Here is a 15,807-nt window from a genome sequence, read left to right as displayed (position 1 = left end):
ACACACACACACACGTAAATGTAGTGAAATTTTGTTTAAATGCATGCAATTTAAAAGAACGTTATAATGACATAACGTTAAACCTATTTTAAATTATGTATTTCGTATACTGATGTACAACTTAAAGGCATGAGTAAAGCTTTTAATTTTAGATGCTACCAATTATGTAAATGTCACATATAAATAAATAAACATCAAAAAGTTCTCAAGTCATTAACAAAGGTTGGAGAATTATTGTAGTTACCGATAATAATGTTACTGATATGGTTAGGGTTAAAATGTCAAGACTGCGTGCTGTCAGTCAAATAATTGCTAAATGGTCTCTTTTGTTTACACTTGTCAAAGAGGATAAGTGTAACGGAGTAGGTTGATTGCTCTTTTACCGTGCTTAAGTGAAATGAATGACCACAGAATGACTAATTTGCACTGCACCAGTTTATAGTGAACTCGCTGGTGTTTTGTGACGTTTTAAGTGACGTGCGCACACACACACACAAACCCTTTGATAGGGTCAAGCATACCCAGAATTATGAGACAAACACATTCTTAGTCATCTTTCCGATCGCCATGGAGGCGAGCATTGGTTTATTTTGTTATCAGAAGAAAATATGCATCTTAAACTTTAAAGAACATAATGGAAAACAAAAATAATAAATCAGGATGTGGGGGTCCAAACAAAACAAAAAAACAAAGTCCAATAACTCAGATAAAGCCACAAGGCCATGATGTCTATACAGCTCAGAACAATTAGCTGCGCAGATTGGAATCAGGTGGCAGCAATCTGCAAACAAAAGAAATTAGGAAACCAAAAAAAAAAAAACAGGACGTAGCACAAGTATAAATGCATGCCATTCTCTCCCTCTCTCACACACACACACACACGTATGTTTTTTTAATGCAACAACTTAATTCTCACCTCTTCTGTGTTTCGCATGACCCCAAACAAGATGAGCTGCTCAAGTGGAAGTGACCTTGACCTTGTTGCCAAGCAAGAGTTCAACATCAGCATGAATCGAATTGAAACATTTTTAGTGTGCCAAGTAGACGAGTTACGGGAAATCGCATAGAACCTTCAGAGAAGCAACGGAGACCTTGACAGAAAGAGATCTACCCGCTGTGCAGAGTGAGCTGTCTGCCCTCAAATCCACCATCCCAGACTAGGGCAGGCAAATGGAGGAACTTAAGGGCAAGCTAGCGACAGAGGCAACCGACAAGAACAGACCCAACGACAGCACCGACGATGAAAGCGCCAACGATGACAGCGACAACGACAGTGACGACATGGCCTCGCAGGCACCTGCTTTGTCTATGCCAGATGCCAAAAGAGAGAGAGAGAGTGAAGAAGGCCTGGACGACCTCCTGCAGCTATTTTGGCCCACAAATACACAAGTACCAGGGAGCAGCTGAATGAAAGGCCACAAGCCCATGCAAGTAAAAAAAAAAATTATTATTATTATTATTATTATTATTTTATTATGACTCAAGTCAATTAGACTTTTCCTCCAACCTCAATTAAAACACTGCTGATCCAAATAATTGAAAATGTGTGACACTTTGATTATTTGCATCAGCTGTATCAGATTGGCTATGGCTATGCTAGATAGCTTGGCTATGCTCTCTTTCTTGCTTGTCTCTCTGGTCAGAAACGGCATCAAAACTTCTCTCAATTAAAACGGTCTGTGTTGCGTTTTTTCCATGACAAGATGGACTCTGACGAAGAGCTGGACCTGTCCTCGGAGGAATCGGTTCAAGACAAACTCAAGTCCCTAGAAAACTTCACCATCGAGCACATATCCAGTTTACAGCAGGACACCAGGAGACTTGGCTGGTTTGAAGGCAAAGGTGGACTCTTAAAACGCTCGTTGCCGACCAAGGCCGACAGCTGCAGGAACTGAGGGACAGCCTGGAAAGGAAAACAGGAAGGAACAGCAAGACGGCAGGTGTTTAACTTTCGTGATGGACAACCTGATTGAGACTGGTGAGAACTGAACACATTTACACGGTCTGGTGTTAAATTGCATCACACTAAAACAAATACCTGTTAATTCCATCAGGATGCACGCAAGCTGGAGAGTGACGCGTCCATAGTGAAGGCGGAAGGAGTTGCAGAGTCGTCAAAAGGCTACCGCAAACCAAAAATGTAGTTGTACATCAAAGAAAAGCGCAGCAGCAGGAGTTACCTCAAGAAAAATGCACAGAAAGTTATTGGTGAGAAAGAAATTGACTTTTTTTTTATTTATTTATTTTTTTTTATTTGGTGTCGTGGGCTGGAAGGAGAAATTACCAGAAGGTAGAGCTGTTTTGTCTGCGTTTCTCTTCTTCTCGTGTGACAGTTCGAAGTGACACAACTGCACCATTAAGATTATGCAACTTAATAAACTTTTACAATCATCTTCAAACTTTTGACTGTTCTTTTAAAATGCACAAATACATACATGTGTATAGCTCGATGGTTTCTAAATCCATGTATGAAGGGTCACAGCTCCGCACAGTTCTGCTGCAACGCACAGCTGCTTTAAAATATTCTTAAGCACCTCTGTAAGTTGAATCAGGTGTGTTTTTAATTGGTATTAGAGTAAATATGTGCAGGGCAGCCAATTAAGTTTTAAGACCTATATGAGCTCATACATTTTATTTAATTGTGTGTGTGTGTGTGTGTGTGTGTGTGTGTGTGTGTGTGTGTGTGTGTGTGTAAAATATACACAAGTATGTAGCATTGGTCTCAAACTTGCATTTACACAAAATTTTAGACCTTTTTACGAGGATTTTTCATACTGTGTTGGGATTTTAAGCTAACCAGAAATAACTGAAACAAAAATGACAATGATTATTATTATTGATGCCATTTTTTTATTTTTATTTTTTTATACTTGTTTCAGATGTTGATGTCAATCTTGCAATAATGGCTCTCAAAATGGTCCTTTCAATTTTATTATTTGTCAGAAAATGCTTGCCTTATAATAATAATAATTATTATTATTATTATTATTATTAATGACAATCATCATTAATAATGAATCATCAGATTTTCACCGAACAGGTGTACTATTCAGTCATATTAATTATTCGAATTTTAATAATGTATATAAATGTATAAAATTATATATACAGATATTATATACATGTATATAAAATAAAAACTGCTGGGAGTGCAGTTAAGCGTGTTCAAAAAATAATAAAATAAATAAAACACGATTAGCCAATCAGGGCCTATACCCGCACATTTCAAAAAAAGCGCCAAAAAGAACAGCATCCGTTAAGACCCGAGTGACCCTCACACACAAACCACACACCAGCGACACCGCACGCGACACATTGCTGCAAGGATAAAGGTAAATTTTATGATTTGTTGTATCAACACTTCGATATATTCGAATGTTTGGGTGACTTGTTTATTGTTTGCGTCCATATTGTAACCTGATCGTCGCGTTGTTTGATGCCTCCAGCGCTTTTCATAATGAATCTCGAAGCTGCCGTGCTTAAAATGTGTAAGTTAGCTTGATGTATCAAAGTGACGCTAATGTTTGTGATCGTATATTAATTCGGGCTTTAACGTAAACGTTAGATTCTTGACTTTTAGTGCAGACCTGGAGTTGCCAAAGTCCACGTTAACTGCATTTGCGTATATTCACGTACAGCCTTTCCTATAAACTTTTCAAAATAATGTCCGAATTAATGTCATTTCCACGCTGCATATTTTTAAGCAGGATGTTTCAAACGTTCTTGTTAAACTACACGTGCAGCCAAAAAAGGTGTTTACTTTGATCCACGCAAAATAGGTATTTTGAAAAATAATGCATGAAACAAGTTAACTTAAGTCATTGCTCAAATGTGAAGATGCGTGTATTTTTCTAAATCTATCCCACAAGCACACCTACGTGTGCCTGAGGTCAGAGGTTGTGACAGGGGGATTTGACTGTAAGTTTGTTCGAATATTTTAATTCCATCATTCATTTTCTTTTCGGCTCAGTCCCTTTATTAAGTCCCCGGGTCGCCACAGCGGAATGAACCGCCACTTATCCAGCACATGCTTTACGCAGCGCATGCCCTTCCCGCTGCAACCCATCCCTGGCAAACATCCATACACGCTCATTCACAACAGACAATTTCAGTCTACCCAATTCACCTGTGCCACTTGTGTTAGGACTGTGGGGGAAAACGAAGGAAACCCACACGAACGTGGGGAAAACAGATTTTCAACCTACTTCAAAATATCTTTGTTTTTGTGCAAACATTGATTGCTCTAATGCGTGTGTTCTTTTCAATATTTTTCAGAAGGCTCCAGATCACACTAGTGCTAGAGATGCCACACACCCCCACCCATTTGCAAGACGAAAATGTGCCGGAGCTGAAAAGAAGCAGGTTAAGTGTAAGTTTTTTTTATTTTTTTTTTATTTTTTTACACATATCTTGATTCGTTCGTTTCCTTTTCGGCTCAGTCTCTTTAATAATCCGGGGTCGCCACTGCGGAATGAACCGCCAACTTTTCCAGCACATATTAGACTGGCAAAGCCTTTTTACCTATTTACAGTACTGTATACCCTTAATTGGCAGATGGGACAGGGTATGAGAAAAAAAAAAAGCTTGGTTCCCGCAAGAGATAGGGTAAAATGTGCGGGAATGTAAGAGCAGACGGTGTTAATCGTTGAATTTGCAACAATGTTGCAACTTTGTGCGGGAGCGTGGGGGAGGGGAAGAAAACAGAGCACGAGAAAGGACGAGGACAGAGTGTGGGAACACTGGACCTACGCTTTCAAGACTTTCATTAGACCTGGGTCTAGTGTACCAGAACACCTTGAATGTAGTGTAAATGTGTGGGGGAAGGTACATTTATGCGGAAGTACATACTTCAGAATATCCCAGTTTTTGTTCCTGTACAAACATTAATTGCTCAAATGTGAAGATGCGTGTGTTCATCTCAATATTTTTCAGAAAGGAAAGTCTCCCGATCACAACAGAGCTAAAGAGATGCCACACGCCCCCCCCCATTTGCAAGATGAAAATGTGCCGGAGATCCAAAGAAGCGGACCAAGTGTACGTTTATTTTTTTCTTTTTCTTTTTTTTTTTTTTTTTTTTTTTTTTTTTACAAATATCTTGATTCGTTCATTTTCTTTTCGGCTCAGTCCCTTTATTAATCCGGGGTCTCCACAGCGGAATGAACCGGCGACTTTTCAAGCATCCTCGTTTTTGTTTCTGCACAAACAATCATTGCTCAGGTGTGGTGACGCATGTGTGCTCTTTTCCATGTTTTTCAGGACGGCCCGCCAAGGCATCCTGGTGAGGTCACAGAGAGAAGAGATGAAAACATGCCACAGCCATATACAATCGTGACAAAACAGACAGCGGCTGAAAGAGAGAGAGAGACAGTGAGTTTATTTATTTATTTTTAAATATGTTTGTTCATTTTCTGTTCGGCTCAGTCCCTTTATTAATCCGGGGTCGCCACAGCGGAATGAACCGGCGACTTTTCAAGCATCCTGGTTTTTGTTTCTGCACAAACAATCATTGCTCAGGTGTGGTGACGCATGTGTGCTCTTTTCCATGTTTTTCAGGACGGCCCGCCAAGGCATCCTGGTGAGGTCACAGAGAGAAGAGATGAAAACATGCCACAGCCATATACAATCGTGACAAAACAGACAGCGGCTGAAAGAGAGAGAGAGACGGTGAGTTTATTTATTTATTTTTAAATATGTTTGTTCATTTTCTGTTCGGCTCAGTCCCTTTATTAATCCGGGGTCGCCACAGCGGAATGAACCGGCGACTTTTCAAGCATCCTGGTTTTTGTTTCTGCACAAACAATCATTGCTCAGGTGTGGTGACGCATGTGTGCTCTTTTCCATGTTTTTCAGGACGGCCCGCCAAGGCATCCTGGTGAGGTCACAGAGAGAAGAGATGAAAACATGCCACAGCCATATACAATCGTGACAAAACAGACAGCGGCTGAAAGAGAGAGAGAGACGGTGAGTTTATTTATTTATTTTTAAATATGTTTGTTCATTTTCTGTTCGGCTCAGTCCCTTTATTAATCCGGGGTCGCCACAGCGGAATGAACCGGCGACTTTTCAAGCATCCTGGTTTTTGTTTCTGCACAAACAATCATTGCTCAGGTGTGGTGACGCATGTGTGCTCTTTTCCATGTTTTTCAGGACGGCCCGCCAAGGCATCCTGGTGAGGTCACAGAGAGAAGAGATGAAAACATGCCACAGCCATATACAATCGTGACAAAACAGACAGCGGCTGAAAGAGAGAGAGAGACGGTGAGTTTATTTATTTATTTTTAAATATGTTTGTTCATTTTCTGTTCGGCTCAGTCCCTTTATTAATCCGGGGTCGCCACAGCGGAATGAACCGGCGACTTTTCAAGCATCCTGGTTTTTTTTTCTGCACAAACAATCATTGCTCAGGTGTGGTGACGCATGTGTGCTCTTTTCCATGTTTTTCAGGACGGCCCGCCAAGGCATCCTGGTGAGGTCACAGAGAGAAGAGATGAAAACATGCCACAGCCATATACAATCGTGACAAAACAGACAGCGGCTGAAAGAGAGAGAGAGACGGTGAGTTTATTTATTTATTTTTAAATATGTTTGTTCATTTTCTGTTCGGCTCAGTCCCTTTATTAATCCGGGGTCGCCACAGCGGAATGAACCGGCGACTTTTCAAGCATCCTGGTTTTTTTTTCTGCACAAACAATCATTGCTCAGGTGTGGTGACGCATGTGTGCTCTTTTCCATGTTTTTCAGGACGGCCCGCCAAGGCATCCTGGTGAGGTCACAGAGAGAAGAGATGAAAACATGCCACAGCCATATACAATCGTGACAAAACAGACAGCGGCTGAAAGAGAGAGAGAGACGGTGAGTTTATTTATTTATTTTTAAATATGTTTGTTCATTTTCTGTTCGGCTCAGTCCCTTTATTAATCCGGGGTCGCCACAGCGGAATGAACCGGCGACTTTTCAAGCATCCTCGTTTTTGTTTCTGCACAAACAATCATTGCTCAGGTGTGGTGACGCATGTGTGCTCTTTTCCATGTTTTTCAGGACGGCCCGCCAAGGCATCCTGGTGAGGTCACAGAGAGAAGAGATGAAAACATGCCACAGCCATATACAATCGTGACAAAACAGACAGCGGCTGAAAGAGAGAGAGAGACGGTGAGTTTATTTATTTATTTTTAAATATGTTTGTTCATTTTCTGTTCGGCTCAGTCCCTTTATTAATCCGGGGTCTCCACAGCGGAATGAACCGGCGACTTTTCAAGCATCCTCGTTTTTGTTTCTGCACAAACAATCATTGCTCAGGTGTGGTGACGCATGTGTGCTCTTTTCCATGTTTTTCAGGACGGCCCGCCAAGGCATCCTGGTGAGGTCACAGAGAGAAGAGATGAAAACATGCCACAGCCATATACAATCGTGACAAAACAGACAGCGGCTGAAAGAGAGAGAGAGACGGTGAGTTTATTTATTTATTTTTAAATATGTTTGTTCATTTTCTGTTCGGCTCAGTCCCTTTATTAATCCGGGGTCTCCACAGCGGAATGAACCGGCGACTTTTCAAGCATCCTCGTTTTTGTTTCTGCACAAACAATCATTGCTCAGGTGTGGTGACGCATGTGTGCTCTTTTCCATGTTTTTCAGTCTTCCGATGACAGCGACGTCACCGTGACGAGAGAACCCACTCCAGAAAGAGACCCTTGCGTTCCTGAGCTGATAAGAACTGAAAGTGTGATCGTAAGTTTCTTTGAATAATTTAGCACATTTAATGAAACCCACATCTTTTATAGGTGTGTTCAGAGTTCAGATCAGTCTCACCTCATTCCCTTTAAGAGTCAGTTGTGTCGCGCCATGGCGCATTTGCTATTTACATGACGTAAAGTAAGAGTAAGTGGGAAAAACTGAGCATTTCACTAGCAAAGAAAAACAGTTAAACAGCATCTTCAGCGCGAGAATGAGAGATAAATGAACAAATTTTACTTTTGCTCTCGTGGATAGGATAACCTTGTACACACAGACATCAATTACCCTATAAATAATTCATTGTGTTTGTTAAGCGCAAAGATTTGTTTCAAATCTATTTCTAAATTCGGTTCTAATTTCCAGCAAACGAACAATAAATACAACGTGTGGTCAAAAAAACTTGAGATATATCCTAATACACATGCTAGCTTGTTATTAATAAAACAAATATAAATAGGCATATAATAAATAATACTGCTAATAATCATAACATTATACAAAAGCAAATTGTTATGAATGAACTGAAAAAGCCTCCCGAGATGAAGAAGGGATGAAGTCAGTGGTTTTTATATTGATGTAGGCTAGTCTATTGAATATTGATTTGTCTATTGATAGTCCATTGTTCTGGTCTATTGAAAACTCTATTATAGTTTCTCAAAATAGCAATGCGCTTTAATACGCCTCCCTTTTTAGGCCAGAACGCCTATGGGCGGGCGCACATACGAGCGCAAATGCATTTGCTATTTAAAGAGCGTGGCGCAAATCGTCAAAGCGACTCCTGCGCCGAGCGTAAACTAGCAAACAACAATTGCGTCGTGCCTTGCGCTTCACATTGCGCCCGGTGTATGATAGGGCCCTCAATGTGTTGCAAATTGAAAGTGGCGTCGTTTCTTTAGTTTGGACACTGAAACTTTCACTTTAGACAGACCTTTATAGTTTTAGGATGTTGTTGTTCATGTCACTTCTGGTCAAAATATTTAACTTGTGCCTTTTATTCGTAGCTTACGATGGAAATCCTTGAACGTGGTACAGAGGAGTCTAACACGGGTCACGAGATGAGTGAGGATGACTGTAACCGTTCTGGCCAGGATGTCAGTAGTGAAAAGGTAAAGTGAGCTGCAAAGTCTGCACTCCGTCCATGTTTGATAGTGCCATTGCGTTTTTCGGTTTAAATCGCCTCAAGAAAAAAATATTACATGTGTAACGCCTGTTTCACACCGCAAGCGTCAGCGGCGCGTGAGCAGAGCGTGCGCAGCGCGCATGTCGAGCAGTAGCAGCACGCAGGCGTTTGCCTTTCACACCAGCTGCGTTTGCAGCGCACAGCTCTTCGGCAGCTGCTGCAGAGATCAACCTATCTGTCTATTCTATCTAGTTACCCATGTCTCTCTATATACAAATACACTTTTTAAACTTTTCATCTGCACCAAGGCCCCTCCTATGCTGTGTCTTTAACCTGCAAATGTTTATTTTACAAATTTTATAGATCAAATAGTACTGTTTGCTTCTCAAGCTAACTTATATGAGAAGTGTCTACAGTCAGAAGACAATCGCCTGTGATATCATGTTATTTGATTATCAGTTTGCTGTAGACCTAGTTATAATCATATTTATGCAACATAGTTATAATGATATTTATACATGATCAAACTAGTGTTGCTTTCTCCGCTTCAGTAATGTCCAGCGGCAGAATAACAGCTCGTTAATTCATGCTCGTGCAGAGGATGAGACGGACGAAAGTAACCAATGCATGCCATTCTTTTACTTATTTTCGTGTTGTCAGATTCACAGTGCAAACAGCTCCCGGTAGGAATAACTCGAGTGAACATAAAACAAAGCCGATTAAAACTTCCTTAATCTGCTCAGCTGCACAGAACACAGCGAGCTCACATCATCCAGCATGCGTGTCGAACAACACTACCCACAATACACTTCGCTATGGACTACAAATGCCGTAAATATTCTATTTCCCCTCTCCTACCGCACTAGTGTGCAACTTAAGCAAAACTGCTACTAAAAGTGTTTTACATTTGGTTTTGTAGTTCGGGCCTAAATAAATGTTTGTTGGCGTTTTTAATCGTTTTAAGTTTATTTGAATGACTATATATAAACCATTTGACATTATTAACGCATTTATTGTGTAAAATTGGTACTTTTTACTGTCATTCAATGTGTTTTGGTCATTCTCAATGCACTGTCACTTTAATTGAGCGTGAGCAGCGCGTCAAAAATAGACCCAGCGCCGAAACTATCGCTGCACTGCTGCTTCGGCGACGCTCACGCGCTGCTGTTGCGTGCGGTACGAAAGCTGTAATCTGTTAACATGGACGCCGAAAACACACGCGCCGCTGACGCTTGCGGTGTGAAACAGGCGTAAGCATAATAGTTGCCATGCAAGCGTGCTACACAACTCGTTGGGTTGTTCGTCCTGTAGCATCACGCAAACAGCAGCAGGGGAGACCTGCGCCAGTCACTAAATCCAGCATAGGTGCTCTCAACCCTCCGCCACATACTGTCTTTATGTTGTGCACTGTGTTTTTCATTAGGTCAACTGTGCTCGGGTGTTGTATTAAAATCTGACCCCGGGGACAAATCTGACTCTGATGCGTGCGTGTGCACGCAGATCACACATATCGGCTCTCGGCTATCAACTACAAATTGTAGACGTGTTGCTGTAATACATGGAGACTAATTGCAAGGATTTTATTATTTTTTTATTATTATTACTGGGTGACGTGCATGTAAACATGACCGATTATCAGCCATGAAATAAACTTTTGCAAACAATGTGTGTACAACTGTGAAACAATGAGTAAAACTGAAGACCATGTATTAATTACTTTTGTTTAGTTTTTGAGTCACTTTTTCTCTAATTGCATTTTTATCTTTTTCAGGACCCCGGCAGTAGTGTTCCCGGGAAAAAATTCAGGCGATGGTGGAAATCCTGATGGACTCTCCTTTTTATTTATTTTCTTCTTCTTCTTTTTTTCTCTCCTTTCCTCTTTCCGTCAAAGACGACAACGTGTGCATGGCAAGCTGTTTTGGCATTGAATCGATAACCTGTACACGTGTCTATTTTCATGTTACTTGTGCTTAATTTTTAGGTACAAGGGTTAAGTACTAGTAACATGAAAATAGATACTAGTACGGGTTCTAGATTAAATGCCAAAACAGCTTGCCATAGTGAGAAATATCCAGCTGCAGGCCAGCAGAACCACACATGTTTCAGGCACACTATCTAGGCAAACTATGTGTGGTAACTAAGTCATTGGGAGCATTATCGCTTGGTTAAAATTGCTTTGTTGTAAACTATAAAAAACAAACTAATATTGTGTCACATTAAAATTAATTACTATAGTTAATCATGTAAACAATATATAATATAGTTATAATTTGAATATCTTAACTGATTATGTCTCTCTCTCTATTTATATATAGATCTTTTTATATATTATATATATAATATATTTATATCTATTTATATATTTTATATATATATATATATATATATATATAAATCTAATATTAATTGATATAAATTGATTATCTTAACTGATTAAGTGTAATAAACTAATTCAGGATCTATCATGCTTGGTTAAAATTGCTTTGTTGTAAACCTATAAAAAACAAACAATAATGTGTCACATTAAAATTAATTACTATAGTTCATCATGTAAACAATATATAATATAGTTATAATTTGAATATCTTAACTGATTATGTATATATATAGATCTTTATATATATTTATATATTATATATATATATATATATGTAATGTTAATTGATCTAATATTAATTGATATACATTGATTATCTTAACTGATTAAGTGTAATAAACTAATTCAGGATCTATCATGCTTGGTTAAAATTGCTTTGTTGTAAACTATAAAAACAAACAATAATGTGTCACATTATAAATTAATTACTATAGTTCATCATGTAAACAATATATAATATAGTTATAATTTGAATATCTTAACTGATTATGTCTCTATATATATATAGATCTTTATGTATATTTATATATATATATATAATGTTAATTGATCTAATATTAATTGATATACATTGATTATCTTAACTGATTAAGTGTAGTAAACTAATTCAGGATCTATCATGCTTGGTTAAAATTGCTTTGTTGTAAACTATAAAAACAAACAATAATGTGTCACATTAAAATTAATTACTATAGTTCATCATGTAAACAATATATAATATAGTTATAATTATGTATTATATATATATATATAATATTTTATATATATATAGATATCTTTATAGATATAGATTATATATAAATATATATATATATATATATATATAATGAGAGAGAGATAAAATTTATATATATATATATAGAAGTAGATAATGTCCAAGCATTAACATCCGTCGTAGCCATATATGGTTTGCCTAGATCGTGTGTGCCTGAAAAGTGTGTGGTTCTGCAGGCCTGTAGCTGGATAGTATTGGTCTGTTTAAACTTTGTTAAAATCTTATTCTGCATGCAAAAACAAATGTTACGTTGAAATAAACGTTTAAGACAATTCTGTGTTGTATTGAGTTTTTACATTCTGGAAAATGTCTCCATTAATTGTTATGCGCATCTCAGAATATATATATATATATATATATATATATATTTTTTTTTTTTTAATGCTTGATGGAAAGCCAAGATGCTCAAGTTTTAAAACAACATAAAAAAATGTGTGTGTATGCATATATATATATATGTGTGTGTGTATACACGTGTGTGTATATGTATATATATATACATACATACACACACACACAAATATATACATATATATATACATACATTATGTATGTATATATATATATGTATATATTTGTGTGTGTGTATGTGTATATATGTGTATATATACATACAAACACATATATATATATATGTATACATACATATATATATGTATGTATATGTGTGAGTATAGATGTACAATTAAAATTATTAGAATGAGTAAAAGCAGTCTGGCGGTTGGGTCTGAACGTTTCAAACGTTGTCCACTAGAGGGCAGGAAATGTCTTTTTATCACCCAACTTTAATGTCACTTGCCGTTTCATTGTGGTGCAGTTTATAAAATAAATGATCAATAACGGTCTTGATCTATACAATGGATCAACTCTGCTCAGTCTTCTCCTTCAGTCGTAAGTTAAATGCACTTGCTTTTTGCTTAGAGGAGTTAAATGATCGGGTAAAAAAATGCCATTACTAGTTAATAAACCAATTCTTATCATAAAATGAAAGCCACGCCTCTTTTGCCTCTGACGTCGTGCTGTCAATCATTCTGCTATTCGACGAACAACTTTATCATCGGCGGATCAAGGTAACAAAGACTACTGTTATTTAAACATTTCTTTTACTGTTACAGTAAACATTCCACAATTTTCGCAACATCTTTCGACGTGCTGTCAATCATACTTTTATTCGACGTCAAAGTTTTATCTTCGGTGGATCACGGTAACACAGACTACTGTTATTTAAATAGTTCTTTTACTGTTACAGTGAACATTCGACAATTTTCGCAACATCTTTCGACGTACTGTCAATAAAACGTTTGCTGAATCATCGTGCTTCGGTGAAATGACCACCGAATGACTAATTGGTACTTTAAACAATGAGGGCCGGATTAAGCAATGGGCCCAGGCGTCCGTCCGCACTTTGTATGCTCCACATAACGAGTGAGAGAAGTAGGAATCATTAATAAGTGTGTATATTATGGAGGATTCATATTCCTCGAACTGGATTGGAGAGATGTTTATTCAAATCATCTGCATTATAAGTTTGTAGAATTCATACATTATAAATACCCTTAAAAATAAATGTTAGTAGTGCTCCAGTGAACTTGAACAAGCATATTAAAATCCATTAATTTCCCCTAGTTGTATTAGTATATATATATATATATATATATATATATATATATATATATATATATATATATATTTATTTATTTTTTTTTCAAAGTGTGCTTTAAATGCTTAAAAATTTTAAATATTTGTAGACTAGAAATAAATGTACTGTATATTATTTATTTAAAAAAATGGGGGCAATACATTACAGATAGATTTTTTTAATATATTTTTTTATATATATAATATAATATATATAATATATATTTTTTTTATATAAACAAATATTATATTAATCTTATTTTTTTAATTCAACTATGGTATACTGTATAGGGGGCCTACAAGACATTGTGCCCAGGGGCCTAACCCTGACCAGTGTATAGGGATTACGCTGGTATTTTTGCAACCGCAGTAAAGTGACGGTCACACACCCTTTGATCGTTGCATGGATGTCCTTTATGGTTAGACCTCAAAAGACTTTTCTTTGCTTAAAAAAAAAAGGTATACATGAGCAATTGTTTGCAAATGTCAACTTGCCATTAAAAAAAGTTTTACAATGCTTTAAAACTTCTCAAAAATGTATCTATCTGTGTATTCAAACTATTATACTTGATTTAGCATAGTCACACAAGTGGCAATCTGTCACATCCATATCAGAGAGAGAGATCACATCCATAAAGATGGTTTTTCCGCATAAATACAGACGCGTAAAATCAGATCAATCAGTCATCTTTGAACTACAGTGGTCCAACACTTATCTTTTCGATTAGCACCGTTTATGTTGGGTCATGCAGTTTAATTTGGAGGATTTCTACAAAGTATCTTGTATACTGTAAACTTGCAGACTGTTTTGTCACATCCATAACACATTTTTATTTATTTTTTTATTTTAAATGTAAAAAATGTTTCCCAATTGATAGTTTTCTGCTCCCACAACTCTGTGGCTATTTTCATCCTGAAAAAATATATATAAAGAGATGTTTCAATATATGTGCAAATGGCACATCCTTAAAACTGGAATTGCTCATTTATATATATATATATATATATAGACCCCCCTTCATCTTAGCCAAAAAAGGGGAAAAAAAAGGGCCTCGACACTTGTACATTGTTTATTTTAAAATAATTTTTCAGTGTCAGACATTTAAGTTTTGTTAAAAATTTAATGCATGTCACACACACACACACACACACACACACACACACACACACACAGTTGATGAAATGACAGAAAATACAACAACAAAACAATGCAACAGTATGACTGTACAATAAAAAAAAAAAAACATTTCTCACCTCTTCTGTGTTTTGCTTGACCCAAACAGCACCATAAAAAAGATGACCAGCTCAAGTCAAAGTGACTTTGACCTCATTGCCACGCAAGAGATCAACGTTATCATGAATAGGATTGAAACATTTCTTGTGTGCCAAATTGACGAGTTACGTCAATCGCAAAAAACCCTCAGAGAAGCAACTGAGGCCTTGACAAAAGACCTACCCGCTGTCCAGAGAGAGCTGTCTGTCCTCAAATATACTATCAAAGACCAGGGGAGGGACTTGGAGCAACTCAAGCTAGCGACAGAGGCAACCGACAGACCCAACAACAGCACCAAGGACAACAGTGCCTACAAAAGATATACTGGAAGCGCCAACGGCGACAGCGACAGAGAAAATAAAAGACCCGCCGATGATAGACCCGACGACAGCACCGAAAGATCCATCGACTATGACGCCAACGAAGACAGCAGTGACAGCGACAGCAGTGCCAGCGACAGCAGTGCCAGCGACGAAAGCGCCACTGAAGAGAGCGAGAACAGCGACGTTGTAGTCGTGGAGCCAGCAGATGCCCAAACTAAGAAGGATGAGGAGGAGCTGGACGATCTCCTTAAGAAATTCTGGCCACAAAAAAAAAACTGCAGGGAAAAATTAGATGAAAGGCAACAGGCCTTTTTTTCCTTAATGGCGACGGAGCTGAACATTAAAGGTGAGTAAGCCCTATGTGTAAGATTATCAAAAGAGGTCAGATTGCATGATACTGAAAATAAAACACCTCATATCTCTTTCAGATAGGACCAACATCAAAATGAATGCGATGAGAATAATCCAACAGGGTATTCGAAAAGGCGTGTGGCAAAAGAGCTGGAAACCTCCTGGAATAAAACACAGTTTTGAGGAATACATAGTGGAAAAAATCAAAACATATATTAA

The 15,807-nt window shown here is 37.8% G+C and overlaps 2 protein-coding genes and 1 long non-coding RNA gene across 5 annotated transcripts in view; 2 read left to right on the top strand and 1 right to left on the bottom strand.

Annotated features, from left to right (window-relative positions):
- Window positions 1–533: 533 nt before the first annotated feature.
- Window positions 534–2,172, bottom strand: LOC141376730 (uncharacterized). The gene is made up of 3 exons (XR_012387731.1): window positions 2,039–2,172; window positions 917–1,903; window positions 534–781 (listed from the first exon to the last, which is right to left on the bottom strand). It is a non-coding gene; the product is annotated as an uncharacterized lncRNA (long non-coding RNA).
- On the top strand, window positions 2,069–12,275 carry LOC137489910 (uncharacterized). Of its 3 annotated transcripts, XR_012387730.1 has the most exons (15): window positions 3,277–3,332; window positions 4,276–4,369; window positions 4,933–5,034; window positions 5,257–5,367; window positions 5,554–5,664; window positions 5,851–5,961; window positions 6,148–6,258; window positions 6,445–6,555; window positions 6,742–6,852; window positions 7,039–7,149; window positions 7,336–7,446; window positions 7,633–7,725; window positions 8,733–8,837; window positions 10,623–10,932; window positions 12,180–12,275. XR_012387730.1 is itself a non-coding variant. In XM_073917942.1 (14 exons), the coding sequence occupies exons 2-14, from the start codon at window positions 4,304–4,306 to the stop codon at window positions 10,674–10,676; spliced, it is 1,308 nt and encodes a 435-aa protein (XP_073774043.1). In that variant the 5' UTR covers window positions 2,069–2,208; window positions 4,276–4,303; the 3' UTR covers window positions 10,677–10,759. The 3 variants fall into 3 exon arrangements, 2 of the variants coding, with proteins under 2 accessions (XP_073774043.1, XP_073774044.1); XM_073917942.1 differs by lacking the exons at window positions 3,277–3,332; window positions 12,180–12,275 and adding an exon at window positions 2,069–2,208 and having other exon boundaries at window positions 10,623–10,759; XM_073917943.1 differs by lacking the exons at window positions 3,277–3,332; window positions 12,180–12,275 and adding an exon at window positions 3,971–4,179 and having other exon boundaries at window positions 10,623–10,759.
- A 541-nt stretch (window positions 12,276–12,816) lies between these two features.
- The window catches only part of LOC141376729 (uncharacterized), a 3,027-nt gene continuing 36 nt past the window's right edge, over window positions 12,817–15,807 (top strand). Inside the window, exons 1-3 of the mRNA XM_073917941.1 lie at window positions 12,817–13,073; window positions 14,925–15,583; window positions 15,666–15,807. The exon at window positions 15,666–15,807 is cut by the window's right edge and continues 36 nt beyond it. Coding sequence (XP_073774042.1) covers window positions 12,988–13,073; window positions 14,925–15,583; window positions 15,666–15,807 — 887 coding nt within the window. The 5' untranslated portion in view covers window positions 12,817–12,987. The remainder of the gene's footprint in view (window positions 13,074–14,924; window positions 15,584–15,665) is intronic.

Source organism: Danio rerio, chromosome 12 (assembly GCF_049306965.1).
Source record: "Danio rerio strain Tuebingen ecotype United States chromosome 12, GRCz12tu, whole genome shotgun sequence".
In the NCBI taxonomy this organism is placed as follows: Eukaryota; Metazoa; Chordata; class Actinopteri; order Cypriniformes; family Danionidae; genus Danio; species Danio rerio.
Note: the sequence above shows the minus strand (reverse complement) of the source record. Positions and strands in the feature narration are given on the sequence as shown.

Excerpts from the sequence above, each read along its gene's own strand:
- LOC137489910 (XM_073917942.1), top strand. The coding sequence starts at position 4,304 with ATGCCACACACCCCCACCCATTTGCAAGACGAAAATGTGCCGGAGCTG. Across the intron at positions 5,665-5,850 it reads CTGAAAGAGAGAGAGAGACG|GACGGCCCGCCAAGGCATCC; the intron begins GTGAGTTTATTT and ends CATGTTTTTCAG. Across the intron at positions 8,838-10,622 it reads AGGATGTCAGTAGTGAAAAG|GACCCCGGCAGTAGTGTTCC; the intron begins GTAAAGTGAGCT and ends TATCTTTTTCAG.